Source organism: Ursus maritimus, unplaced genomic scaffold (genome assembly GCF_017311325.1).
Source record: "Ursus maritimus isolate PB19 unplaced genomic scaffold, ASM1731132v1 scaffold_14, whole genome shotgun sequence".
Taxonomy (NCBI): Eukaryota; Metazoa; Chordata; class Mammalia; order Carnivora; family Ursidae; genus Ursus; species Ursus maritimus.
The window spans coordinates 5177325-5190471 of record NW_024423786.1 but is presented as its reverse complement, the minus strand read 5'-3'; the positions used below and the strand labels follow the sequence as shown (position 1 = coordinate 5190471).

General features: G+C 43.1%; 1 protein-coding gene across 2 annotated transcripts in view; it reads left to right on the top strand.

The window, feature by feature from the left end:
• The first annotated feature begins 1832 nt into the window (after positions 1–1832).
• Positions 1833–13147, top strand: part of RBSN (rabenosyn, RAB effector) — a 29078-nt gene continuing 17763 nt past the window's right edge. Inside the window, exons 1-3 of one of the 2 annotated variants that reach the window (XM_008697839.2) lie at positions 1833–2823; positions 4965–5052; positions 9644–9784. In XM_008697839.2, the coding sequence (XP_008696061.1) occupies positions 9763–9784 (22 nt within the window). In that variant the 5' untranslated portion in view covers positions 1833–2823; positions 4965–5052; positions 9644–9762. Of the gene's footprint in view, positions 2824–4964; positions 5286–9643; positions 9785–13147 lie in introns of both variants that reach the window. The other variant, XM_008697838.2, reaches the window with a different exon arrangement.

Sequence of the window (13147 nt, the reverse complement as noted above, 5' to 3'; positions counted from 1 at the left end):
CAGGGAGCCCGATGCGGGGCTCAACCCCAGGACCCTGGGATCATGACCTGAGCCGAAGGCAGACGCTTAACCGACTGAGCCATGCAGGCGCCCCTACTCAAAGGATATAAATAATGAAAATGGTTTTGATAAACTGTAAAGCATACAAGAAGTTCTTTACCATCATCACCCTTAAAAATAGCAACGGAACAGCAGTGGCTGATCCATCATGATTTCCAGAATTAATTCACAAGCTGCAGGCCACATTGCCACTGCTTTTTTGAGCAAGTGAAATGGTGAATGTAACACTGCCTTTCGTAAATGGTAGAATGACAGGCAAAATCATAATAGTTTAATAAAAGGTGCATCACCTGACCCCAAACATAGTCTTGCCTATAAGAGTGGCCGATTCTGAGACTTATCTGGTCCCAGACTCTTCATCGGGTATTTTCACCCCCCAAGACAGAAGTAGCAACAGAGAGGCAGAGCTTGGTCTCCTGTTTTACTTCTGAGAGGCTGGCAAGTTCTCTTCCTTGTCTGTGCCAGTGCCCAAAAGGAAACCACTGTCCATTCCTGCCAACCCTGTAAAGTTCAAAAAATTGGTCATCAGGTTGATGAAAATAGAAGAGCTTGCAAGTCTTTGGAACTCATTTTATCTATACAGGTGAAAAAACTGAGACCAAGAGAGGGGAAGGGAACTGTTCAAAGTCACAAAGTAAGGTGTGGCCAGGGCTAGAACCCAGGCCTCTGGACCCCTAGCTCCCTGCCTGTTCACTGGGCACTGCCTTCTACTCAATGCTCTCCCTACTGGGAGCCCTGTGTCCTTAAATGGAAGCTGTTGGAGGCCCAGTGCTAATTGCAGAAGCAGTGCTCTTGTCCAGAGCCAGAGCTAGTGTTAAAGGCATACACACACACACACACACACACACACACACACACACGCTCACTGCCACATACACATACCTCACTCAATATTCATAACCCCATGAAGTGGAAACTATGATTTTCATCCCACTTTACAGATGGTGCTACCAGGAGGCAAAGGAGGCAAGTAACACTTCTGAAACATGAACTGAGGTCACCTCCTGACCCCAAAGCTCAGAATCTTCCCATCATGCTCTGCAGCTCTTCTTCTGGAGCCCAGGACATTGCTGGATGCCAGCTCTCGCGCAGGGTACAAAGCAAATAGCTTCCCAGGACTGGGATGAAGTTTTGTGCCTATATACCCCATGTTAACCAGCACAATGCAGCGCACAGAGTCAGTGCTGAGTGATCATCCTGTACTTTTTAAAAATTGCGATATAATTGACATATGTCATTATATATACATTATGTATATATTATATACATTTCATGCACAACAAAATGATTTGAGTTTGCATATATTGTAAAATGATCATCACAATAAATCTATTTAACAAATGTCACCATATATAGTTATACCATTTTTTCTTGAGACGAGAACTGTTAAGATCTACTCTTTTCAGCAATTTCAAATATGCAATATAATATTATTAACTATAGACACCATGCTGTACATTACATGCCCATGATTTATTTTATATCTAGAAGTTCGTACCTTCTGACTCCCTTCACCCATTTCACACCCCCCCCCCACTTCTGGCAACCACCGATCTGTTCTCTTTATCTATGAGCTTGGTTTTTGTTTTTGTGATTTTAGATTCTACATATAAGTGAGGTCATACGGTATTTGTCTTTCTCTGACTTATTTCACTTAGCATAATGCCTTCAAGGTCTATCCATGCTGTTGCAAATGGCAAGCTTTTATTCTTTCTTATGGGTGAATAATATTCCATATAGCCTTTATTCATCCATCGATGGACACTTAGGTTGTTTCCATATCTTGGCTATTGTAAATAATGCTGCAAAAAACATGGTGGAAACAGTGATCGTGGTTCATATACCTGATTTCAAGTTAGTGTTTTCACTTTACTTGGCTAAACACCCAGAAGTGGACTTGCTGGATGGGGGGATAGTTCTATTTTTAATTTTTCAAGGACCCTCCATACTCTTTTCCATAGTGCCTGCATCAATTTACTTTCCTACCCACAGTGCACAAGCGCTCACTTTTCTCTATATCCTCACCAACACGTCATTTCTTGTCTTTTCAATAAGAGCTATTCTAACAGGTGTCAGGTAATAGCTCATTGCGGTTTGGATTTGCATTTGAAAATGCCACAGGTTTCCCACAGATTTGACCATTCTATATACCCTCGGGATGGATACTCCACTTCATTCCATGTCCCCAGTCTGATGTGATGCTATTCTGGCTCTTTCCACATCCTCCAAGTCTCCTGAATATTCCTGTTATCTCTAGCTCTCAGGAACTTTAATTGACCCAAATTAATTCAGAACCGTAGTTGGGAGTCGGCGAGTAAGTGTTAAACATCCCCCCCACCCCCGCCCCCTCACCCATCGCACACGTTGGCTAAAAGCTAAAGAAACTCAGGCTTTGGTTTTCCCACCGCTACAACGAGCTGGAGAGCAAGGGACTGACTCTTACGCGTTGCTCGGAAGCACCTAGGGCAGGAAAACCTTGCAAAATTACCGAGTCCCACCCCCTTGGTTCTTACAGCGCCTGCGCAGAAGCCACTGGCCGCCTTGCACTGTTGGAACCCACCTCGGCCCCTTCGCGCCCTCGGAGATTCGGCGCTCGACAGGCGTCTGTCAGCCTGTTTTCCGGTTTCGGTGCCGCGCAGGCGCGCCTGCCGAGCGTCGAGCAGCCGATGGAGATGGCGGTCGCTGCTGAGTGAGGGACCGCAAAGGCCCAGAGCCCGGGCCGGAGGACCCGACGGGCCTGCGTACCAGTGGGAGCGCGGCCGGGTACAGAGGACCGGGCAGGGCCTGAGGGGCCGGAGCTCGGCTCCCGTGAGGAGCAGAGACGGGCGGGCCATGCGGGTGTGGGATGTGTGTGGTTGTGGTGGGTGTGACGTGCTTGGTGGGAGAAGTGGCTTTCGGGCCGCGAGTTTCGCCTGTGTGTGCTTGCGACGATTGGGCTCCGTTTGGTTGTGTGGTTAGGCGGGGCGTGCATAATTGTGTTTCGTTATGGGGCTGAGTCTGGGTGGGCGGTTGTCTCCTGAGTGTGTTTGGTTCCCTGGTTGTGTGAGGTTGAGGCGTTTGGGTTCCCAGTTTGTGTGGAGTGGTCTGCAGCGTTTGGTGTGGCGTCCGTGCGATGTGTGAAGTGGTCATGTCTGCTCTGTGGGGTCGAGTCTTTCATGTTGTGTGTTTTTATGCGATGTGTGCATCATCCTGTTGAATTATGTGGCGGGTGTTGTGTGCGGTCGAGACGGTGATGAGTGCGACTGTGGCCTGTGTAGTGTATGCGGCATGTAGCCGGGTAGCATTCATGCTGGGTGTATAATTTCAGGATATGTAGGTTTTATGTTTATTTTTTACGTGGTGTAGGATGTGAGGGGCTTGCATATGTTATGGTTGTGGGGTCTCGCTTGGTGGTTTGTAGTAGATTTCTTTGGTTTGTGTTGTGTTTGGTTGTGTGGTTTTAGAGTTTGTTCATGCATTCATTCATTCTTGAGGCTTTATTGCGTTTCTTCGTGGTAGGTGCCAGGGACTGTGCTAGACCCTAGGGATAAGATGGTGGGGAAAACGCACATAGTCTCTGCCCTTACAGAGCTTAGAGTCTTATGTTCTTAGTTATTTTATGTATTTGTGATTATAAATTGATGTAAGTGCCTTCCTGGAGGAAGTGCAGGAGCTGTCCCGAGGTAGAATGCTTCAAGTAAGAGGCATTTCCTTGAGGAAGTAAGGTTGGGTTGAGATGTGAAGGGTGTGTGTGTGTGTGTGTTTGATTTGTGTTTGTTAGGGTGAATGCATCGGAAGGAAGGGGGCTTTCAGAGTCAGGGCATCTGATGAACCAATGGCTGGGGTGGGAACTGGAGCTACTATTTCAGTGACTGTCTGGAAGAGGGACTGAGATCTGTGTTCTTGAAGGAAAAGAAAACAGGGTCCCGGTGTTTCATTTGTTTATTTTCTGGGTTGCAGCTACCCTTCAGCTGTGAGGAGCAGGCAGTCCCTCACAGGCCTGCTAAGCAGCTCCATCCAAAGCTGAGGGTCATGTATTTCCTCTTACTCTCTCCTGTGGTTTGTGACCTCAGGATCTTGGGGAGAGATTTCTCTGCTTTTTTGGAATGGTTTTGTCTGGATTCTCCCTATGACTGGGAGTTTTTCTGTGGTGACATTGGAAGTGACTTTGCCATGGCCCAATAAAAGTGAAGATGTAACTTACTAAGACCTGAGTTGTTTAAGCACCGAATCCTTTTATTTTTGAAGCAGTGAGAACGTTAGGCTTGCTGTTCAGCTGTCATTTATTGGCTTATAAAATCCAGTAAACTCATTTTAGAGAAAGTACTCTACAAATATACAACACAAAGTAGATTTTTCTTTTTACCACTGGGTTTCTAATGCTCTTCCTTAGACTAAGGTTGGGATTTTTGTTTGGTTTGGTTTTAGTTTTACTTTTGTTTGTTTTTTAGGGCAGACACTATCTCTTTTTCTGTTTGCATTTTTGACATAGGTGTAAGAGCTCAGTATGTGTGGTTGAATAAATGACCAAGGTAAAGAGTCAAAAATTTCTGTATGTTGGTAAGTACTTCAGACATTTCCCCAATGGCTAAAATGGCATACAAATTATGAAGTTGGACCAGTTGGAGTAAAGAGAACTGCCTTGCTATTACTTGCTTTTGAGGTTGAATTTTCTTATCTTCAGGAATCTGTGCTCCCTATTTCACTGAGTTGCCATTGTCCATTGATGTTCTCAAATCTTTAAAGGTTTTGTGTTTTGATGTAAGGATTTGAGAAAGCAGTTTTGTGTTTTCAAGCCTGTACTGAACAAACATTAAATAATCTTGTTGACCTGTGAAAAGAACAAAGAAAATTCTCAGTTGCTGCTAATTTGCCTGAATTGGGTATTTTTTTTCTCCCCCCACCCTTCTTCTTTCCTGTTTCAGAGCTTCTCCTACTCCAAAGAGGAAACCTCATCCAGGGCCATGATACCACTTCCCCATCATCTGTGTGCTGCTTGGTTAAGCTAATGCTGTAAGAGCCCTGGTCCCTTGTGGAGAAATCAAGCTGACTCTTGGCATGAGGCCTCTGCCTTGCAGGGGCTGAGAGGGGCACTGCTATGGCTTCCCTGGATGACCCTGGGGAAGTGAGGGAGGGCTTCCTCTGCCCTTTGTGCCTGAAGAACCTGCAGTCTTTCTATCAGCTTCAGTCACATTATGAGGAAGAGCACTCTGGGGAAGACCGGGATGTCAAAGGGCAAATTAAAAGTAAGAGGCGAGAATTTTTTGCTTATCCTATTCTGTCAGTGGGAGCATTAACTCATGGGATGGTTTCATTAACTTCCATGATGCCGCCAGAACACGATAAACAATAGAAAATAATAATAGCAGTGACCATTTATCTTATGCTTACCTTGTGCCAGGCATTGTTCAAAGTCTTCCCATGAATGAACTTCATTTAATTCTCGCAATGACTAATGGACTGTGAGACCCATTTTACTCATGAGGGTACTAGTCATGGAGAAATTAGATAAGTTGCCTGAAGTCACACAGTGAGGCAGGGCCTGGCTTTGAACCGAGTAATTGTAATTCTTATGCTGTGCTATCTCATGCTACACTGAATTATCTAATCTCCAGCCTGTGAGGAATTTGGAGTGGAACTCCTTTCCTTTGCTCTGAAAGTGGAGGCACATTGTACACCCATTTCCCTGTCACAAATTCAAGCCTGCCTGCCATTCTTCCTTCTTCACTTATACCTTGTTCTCTGCAGCCCAGAAAAAGGAAGGTCATAGTTGAAGAGCAAGGAGAAACAACCCAAAAGGTTAAACTTGTTTTTGAGCTTCCCAGTCCTCATGTCGTAGAGAGTTGCAGAAAGAATTTTTTCTGCGCCATTTTAACTATACATAGTGTACATTTCCAGAACTTCAGATTCTAACTCCTAAATAGGATGCCACTGCTCCGGAACTCACTGCCAGCTGCTTCTTTCAGCTGGCAGCATTTCTGAAGGCAGCGAGATTAAAAAGGTCTGGATGTATATTCACAATTCTGTGTTGGGTGAGAGAGAAGGGGACGATCATGTATTTCTAAGTGGAATTTGGCCTCCACACATGTGAGTCACATGCCCCCTGTAATCAAATAGTCCCACTCCATGTTTCACTTGTCAGTTCAGAAAAAATTGTTGAAATCATTAACATTTATAACCTCTATCCAAAAACACAACAAAGTCAGATATTTTCAAAATCCTGAGGGCTGTGATAAATAAGGTGGCTTCTGTCTGTAGAGGCTCGAGGAGAGCCGTAACTATTAGAAGGCCCCCCAAAAGTGTTGTGCATTTTATAGTTTCCAGAGTTCTTTCATAAACATTATTTCTTTTGATTCTCATAGCGACTCTGCAAGAAGGTGGTTGGTTTCATTCTGCAGAGAAAAAGTGAAGCTCAGAGATGTTGAGTGACTTATCCAAGGTCACATAGGAATTGGCAGAGCTAGGCCTTGACCCCAGGTCTTCTGAGTCTACTGCTGCTCTTTCCACTTGGCGTCACTGATGATACCAGATTCTGTGTTCCAACCACAGCTTGTCCTGCAGCTAGAATGCAAACAAACTGATCATCTAGGTTTCCTTGGACAGCTGAAGGGCCTCCGTGATTTTTAATGAGTGTCCAGCCTGGGCGTCAGCTGACCTGAGTCACATACTGTGATGTCACGACGACGACTTTGATGCTAGTGGGTACAGAGGTTAGACAATGTCTTCAGCTTCCTGTGGTGACCTATTTATTAGAGGAAAAATGTTTAAGGTTACTTAGGGAATAACAGATGTGGGAATCCACTTAAAGAATAATAGAGTAGGGGGGCGCCTGGGTAGCGCAGTCGTTAAAGCGTCTGCCTTCGGCTCAGGGCGTGATCCCGGCGTTCCGGGATCGAGTCCCACATCAGGCTCCTCTGCTGGGAGCCTGCTTCTTCCTCTCTCACTCGCCTGCTGTGTTCCCTCTCTCGCTGGCTGTCTCTCTGTCACATAAATAAATAAAATCTTAAAAAAAAAAAATAATAGAGTAGGAATTTTATGAGTTGTGAAAAAAATTTGATAGAATTCTCTTGTGTTTTTCCCTCGGTTTCCCCCACCTGTACCTCAGAAGAACTAAGAAATTAAGCATTCCTTTAGTCTAATGATCATTTGTTTAGTCAGGAAGGAAGTCTTGCTTGTGTGGGAGTTTTCTGTGTTTCAGAATCAGGAAAGTTTTGAAGACTGACATCAAAGATTTTTGAAAAGTCCTTTAAAAAGCAGGTCATGTCTTCATGTGGTCTTTTGCTTCTCACAAATTTTATGACATTGCTGGTTTTGTCAAGTGAAATGTTAAAGCCAGAAGAGCAAACCTTGGTATCAGGTTTTGGAGGCAGTTTAAGAAAGAAAATATAAATTTGTCATTACTAGAAGGTGGTCAGTGAGTTTGGGCTCCAGCCCTGATACAGCTTCGGTTTAGCACTCGTACAGTAAATATAAGAAAGGGTGGTTGAAAATTAACTGTGACTTTTGCTTTATGTTTTTTTTGTTGTTGTTGTTATTCTTTTTTTCCTGCTTTGTGTTTTTAAAAACATACGGGCTTGTTCTTAATTGGCCCCCTTTTGAAGTACTACACCTGGGAAGGTTGCCAGAGGGTTCTTCTGTCCTCATAAAGTGGTTAAATGGCACGGACTGCCTGTTTAATAACCCAACACAGTTTAGTCTTGTTTGCAGAAATAAATTAGTGAATGCTAACTCCAGTTTCCTGTTTGCTAACCCTTTGTTTACATCAGACAGTTTTCTCTCCCATGTTTTTAGGAGAGATTACTTGAATGCATTTTAGATGGTGTCCTTTAGTTCTGGTGGACCTTATTTTTTCCAGTGGGAGAAAACCATCTCAGAGTAGCCAGTAGCTTGACTGTCTCACAAAGACATATTGATAAGCTTAACAGTTTCCTGGGCCTGCCAGCCCCTCCATATCTGCATTTCCCTAGGTTTTTGAAAAGCTGTGGTAGTGTTTTTAATGTTATTCAGGTGACAGAGCACTTCAAAATTGTGGGAACTCCATGAAGGATTGATCTATTAAATCTAAAAGAATTGTATTTTGTATTAAATCTCATATTTTAGGGGTGCCTGGGTGGCTCAGTTGGTTAAGCATCTGCCATTGGGTCAGGTCATGATCCCAGGGTCCTGCAAGCGGGGAGCCTGCTTCTCCCTCTCCCTCTGCTGCTCCCCCTGCTTGTGCTCTCTTTCTGTCAAATAAATAAATAAAATCTTTTAAAAAGTAAATAAAAATAAATCTGTTATTTTCTACTAGATTTTAGGGGTAGAAAGGGCTAATTACCCAAGATTTAAGAACCTTAATGAGAGCAACATAGAATCAAGAATTTTTTTCTCACAAGTTGACTGTTGTTCCTTTTTAACAAACAGCAGGTCCTCTCACTTAGCAGAGGTGGCAAAAGCCCTGTTCTGCAGAGGCATAGTTTTTGAATCACGCTGGCTGGGGAGAGCTGGGGTTCTCGTTTCAAACAGATGAGGTTTCCACTTGCAGCTCTGCTGCCTTATAAGCTCTGTGATCTGGGGTGCAGCAGGTGTTCCCCCACTTTATGTCACGTCCTCATTTATAAGGAGGGATACCACCTGCCTCATAATGTTGTGAGCATGCATTGGCTTGATTTTTGGAAAGCACTTTGTTTTGTGCCTGGTACATGCAAAGAATCAATCCAGGAAGCATTCGTTTTCTCTTCTTACCAAGTCTGGTTCACTTTGTGTTATGTTATAGGTGTTACACCTGTTTCTTGAAGCTTTTTGTCAGTATCCTCACGCATGCATTCAGAAGTGAGTGGGGGAAGAAGAACTCTGTGTAGAGCTAAGCATTATGGGGAACACTAGCCCAGGAATGTTGGTTTGGTAAAATCCCATCCTGGGAGTAAACAAAAAGTGTTTACTCATGACTTCATAGAGTAAATAATATCATAGAATTTAATTTTTTTTCAAGATTTTATTTATTTATTTGACAGAGAGAGCCAGAGAGTACAAGCGGAGGGAATGGCAGAGGCAGAGGGAGAAGCAGGCTCCCCACTGAGGAGGGAGCCCAATGTAGGGCTCGATCCCAGGACCCTGGGATCATGACCTGAGCCAAAGGCAGATGCTTAACCGTCTGAGCCACCCAGGCACCCCCGTAGAATTTAATTTTTAAAAAACTTTATTTTAATTAAGATATAGTTTACACATAAGTTTTTAGGTGTACAATTCAGTGAGTTTTGAAAAATGTATATATCCGTATAACCACCTCCCCAGTTAAGATCTAGGAAAAAAACATTTCCATTGCCTTGGTCCCCTCATTGAATTTGATTTAAAAACTTTAACTGGGCTCTTAAATTTGGCTGTGAGTAGTAATTTAGCTGTATATTGGCTACGTAAGCCAACTTACTGCTAATACTAACTAATGAATGAATGAATGCTCTGTGGTATTTGTAATACAGTGGTTATGGGCTTATTATTCCAATTTATTTGGGATCCAGAATTTTTTAAAGTATAGTCATTTCATCAGTCTTGTGTTTTGAGATATCCCTTGACTTTTTACTAGATGTTTATGGATTCATTTATGGTGTTTGTTTCATTTTTCAAGGTCTTGTCCAGAAGGCTAAGAAAGCCAAGAACAGGCTGTTGAAACGAGACGGAGATGACCGAGCAGAATCAGGGACACAAGGATATGAGTCTTTCAGTTATGGAGGGGTCGACCCTTATATGTGGGAACCCCAGGAACTAGGTAAGAAATTCTGTTCATTCATTCAGCAAATGTTTAGACACCTATATCTTCTAGGTGCTGTTTTAAGAGTTAGCTGAGAAAAAAAAGGGGGGGGGGACCTGGATGGTTTAGTCAGTTACTTGTCCAACTCTTGGTTTCGGCTCAGGTCATGATCTCACACAGGTTGTGAGATTGAACCCTGTGTCTGGGCTCCGCGCTCAGTGGGTTCGCTTGAAGATCCTCTCTCTCTGCCTGTTCCCCCACTCGCATGCTCGCTCTGTTTCTCTAAATAAATAAATCTTTAAAAAAGAAAAAGTCAGCCGAGGAGGCATCAGTAAACCAGAATGGTCTAAACTCATGGACCTTATGTCCCAGAGGGGGGCAAAAATGGATCAGAATGAGCTGAGCATCTGCTTTGTGTTAGGCACTGCATTAAATGCTTTACGTGTGTACTCATTTAATCCTCACTGCACTGGGTGGGGACCTGCCCAGAGTCAAACAGCTAAGAAACTACAGAACTGAGGTAGGAATTCAGGTGTTTGACATCAGCCCAGGCAGAGACTCCATTGACTGGGCTGTCTCTTCTCACGTAGGATGTTACCTGCCTAGCAAGAGGCACTCACTGATTTATTTGTGCAGCTGAATTTTCTGAAACACATAATTATGGTACCATCTACTGACTTTCAAAATAATCACCCTAAGGCGCCTGGGTGGCTCAGTCAGTTGAGCATGTGCCCTTGGCTCAGGTCATAATCTCAGGGTCCTGGGATTGAGCCCCACGTTGGGCTCTCTGCTCAGCAGGGAGTCTGCTTCTTCGTCTCACTCTCCTTCTGTGCTTTCCCTCTCTCTCTCTCTCTCTCAAATAAATAAATAAAATCTTTAAAAAAAAAATCATCGTCTTTTTTGGGTGGTGAAAATGTTCTAAAATTTATTTTGGTGATGTTTGTACGACTCTGTGCTAAAAACCATGAAATCTGTATGCTTAAATGGTGGGTTGTGTGAATAATATCTCAACGGAGCTGTTACCAAAAATGCGTATGAAGTTGAACTGGCTTATTTTACATGTCCTTTAACTGTTGTATGATAACAAAACAATATATTTTCTATCCATGCAATGGATAATGATTTCCTTCTAAGGCTTTATTATACTTTTCGTATTCACTATCTTTTGCATCTTTCACAAAAGCTTCATGAGGTGGAATGGCTTATGATGCTCATTCCTGTTTATAGATGAGGAAACAGACTCTAAGGAGGGAATTGATATTTACCCAGAGTCATCTACCATGTTCTTCTTATGGGGCCACAGTGGAATGTGTCTTTTTGGATGAGGAAAATCTTAGAACTGCACTCTCTGATAGGATAGCCACTAATTATATATGGCTATTTAAGTTTAAATAAATTAAAATTAAATAAAATTTAAAGTAATTTCCTCAATCATATACTAGACACATTTCAAGTGCTCAGTCTACACTAGTGGCTACCATATTGGAGAGTGGAAACATTTTCATCATGGCAGAAGAAAATGGCTTTAAAAATAACACTATAGGGGGGGCGCCTGGGTGGTTCAGTCGTTAAGCGTCTGCCTTTGGCTCAGGGCGTGATCCCAGGGTCCTGGGATCGAGCCCCGCGTCGGGGAGCCGGGAGCCTGCTTCTCCCTCTGCCTGCTGCTCCCCCTGCTTGTGTTCCCTCTCTCGCTGGCTGTCTCTCTCTCTGTCAAACAAATAAATAAAATCTTTAAAAATAATAATAATAATAACACTACAGAGACGCCTGGGTGGCTCAGTCGGTGAAGCATCTGCCTTCGGCTCAGGTCATGATCTCAGGGTCGTGGGATCGAGCCCCGCGTCGGGGAGCCGGGAGCCTGCTTCTCCCTCTGCCTGCTGCTCCCCCTGCTTGTGTTCTCTCTCTCTGACAAATAAATAAATGAAATCTTAAAAAAAAAATAACCCTATATATGGAGTACCTGGGTGGCTTTTAGTCAGTTAAGCATCTGCCTTTGATTCAGGTCATGATTTCAGATCATGATTGGCTCAGGTCATGATCTCGGGGTCCTGGGATTGAGCCCTGCATCAGGCTCTCTGCTCAGTGGGGAGTCTGCTTCTCCCTCTCCCTCTGTGCTCTCCCCCACCAGATAAATAAAGAAAATCTTTTTTTTTTTAATCATCCTTTTGGGGTGATGAAATGTTCTAAAATTTATTTTGGTGATGGTTGTTCAACTCTGAATATGCTAAAAACCATGGAATTTGTATGCTTTAAATGGTGAATTGTGTGAATAGTATCTCAAATATTATAAATCTTAAAAAATAATAAAAAAATAAAATAACACTATATAATGTAACATTGTTAATTACACTTTAGTAAAAAAATAATAAAATAAAATCTAAGAAATATTCAAATCAGGGGCTCCTGGCTAGCTCAGTCGAAAGAGTGTGTGACTCATGATTTCAGGATTGTGAGTTCGAACCTTGTGATGGGGAGAGAGATTACTTAAAATCTAAAAAAAAGAATTAAAAGATTTTTCAAATCAATATGTTGTACACCTGAAACTAATAAAACGTGATAGTATACCTATAATAATGAGTTACATATGAAAGTCAATTTGAAACATGAAGGAGAAATTTCAGGCATGTGGATTCTTACTAGCTTTTTGATAGCCTGTTTCATGATGACCAGTGTTAAGTTATCAGAGCAATTTTCTGATTAACTTGCTGGTTTCAACAACTGGAGGAAGTCACAATTGTGGAAGGTCAAGTGAATGGCAAATTCTAAAAGTTAAGATCTGTGGTCATGCCGGGGCACCTGGGTGGCTCAGTCACTTAAGCATCTGCCTTCAGCTCAGGTCATGATCCGGCGTCCTGGGATTGAGCCCCATGTCAGGCTCTCTGCTCAGCAGGGAGTCTGCTTCTCCCTCTGCTTGCCTCTCCTCCTGTTTGTGCGCTCGCACGCTCTGTCTCTGCCAAATAAATAAGTAAAATCTTAAAAGATTTCTGATCACAGCTAAGAATTTGAAACTAAAATTTAATTCGATGTTAGAGAGTATGGTTAGGGGAGAAAAGAGCAAGGATGGTGCAGAGTATAGTATGTAAGAAGCTCCAGGTGGGGCACAACTTATAAGTGAATAGGCCGTGGTTGGGAAGAGGAAGTGGACTGGGTGCTGGGGTGGGGGCAGCTGGGGTGAGTTGGTGTTTTGGAAGAGAAGATATTTCAGATATGCTAAAACAACAAACTACTTGGTTCCATTTATGTGAGAAGGTTTTTCTGGATCTTTGCCGCTGGACTGATCAAGGTATCAGTTTAACTAGCTCTTCCAGTGACATCTCTTAGCATTTACATTTTGGGGACTATTTTGAGAGGGACTGTTTTTATTCTGATGAAAACCCATAG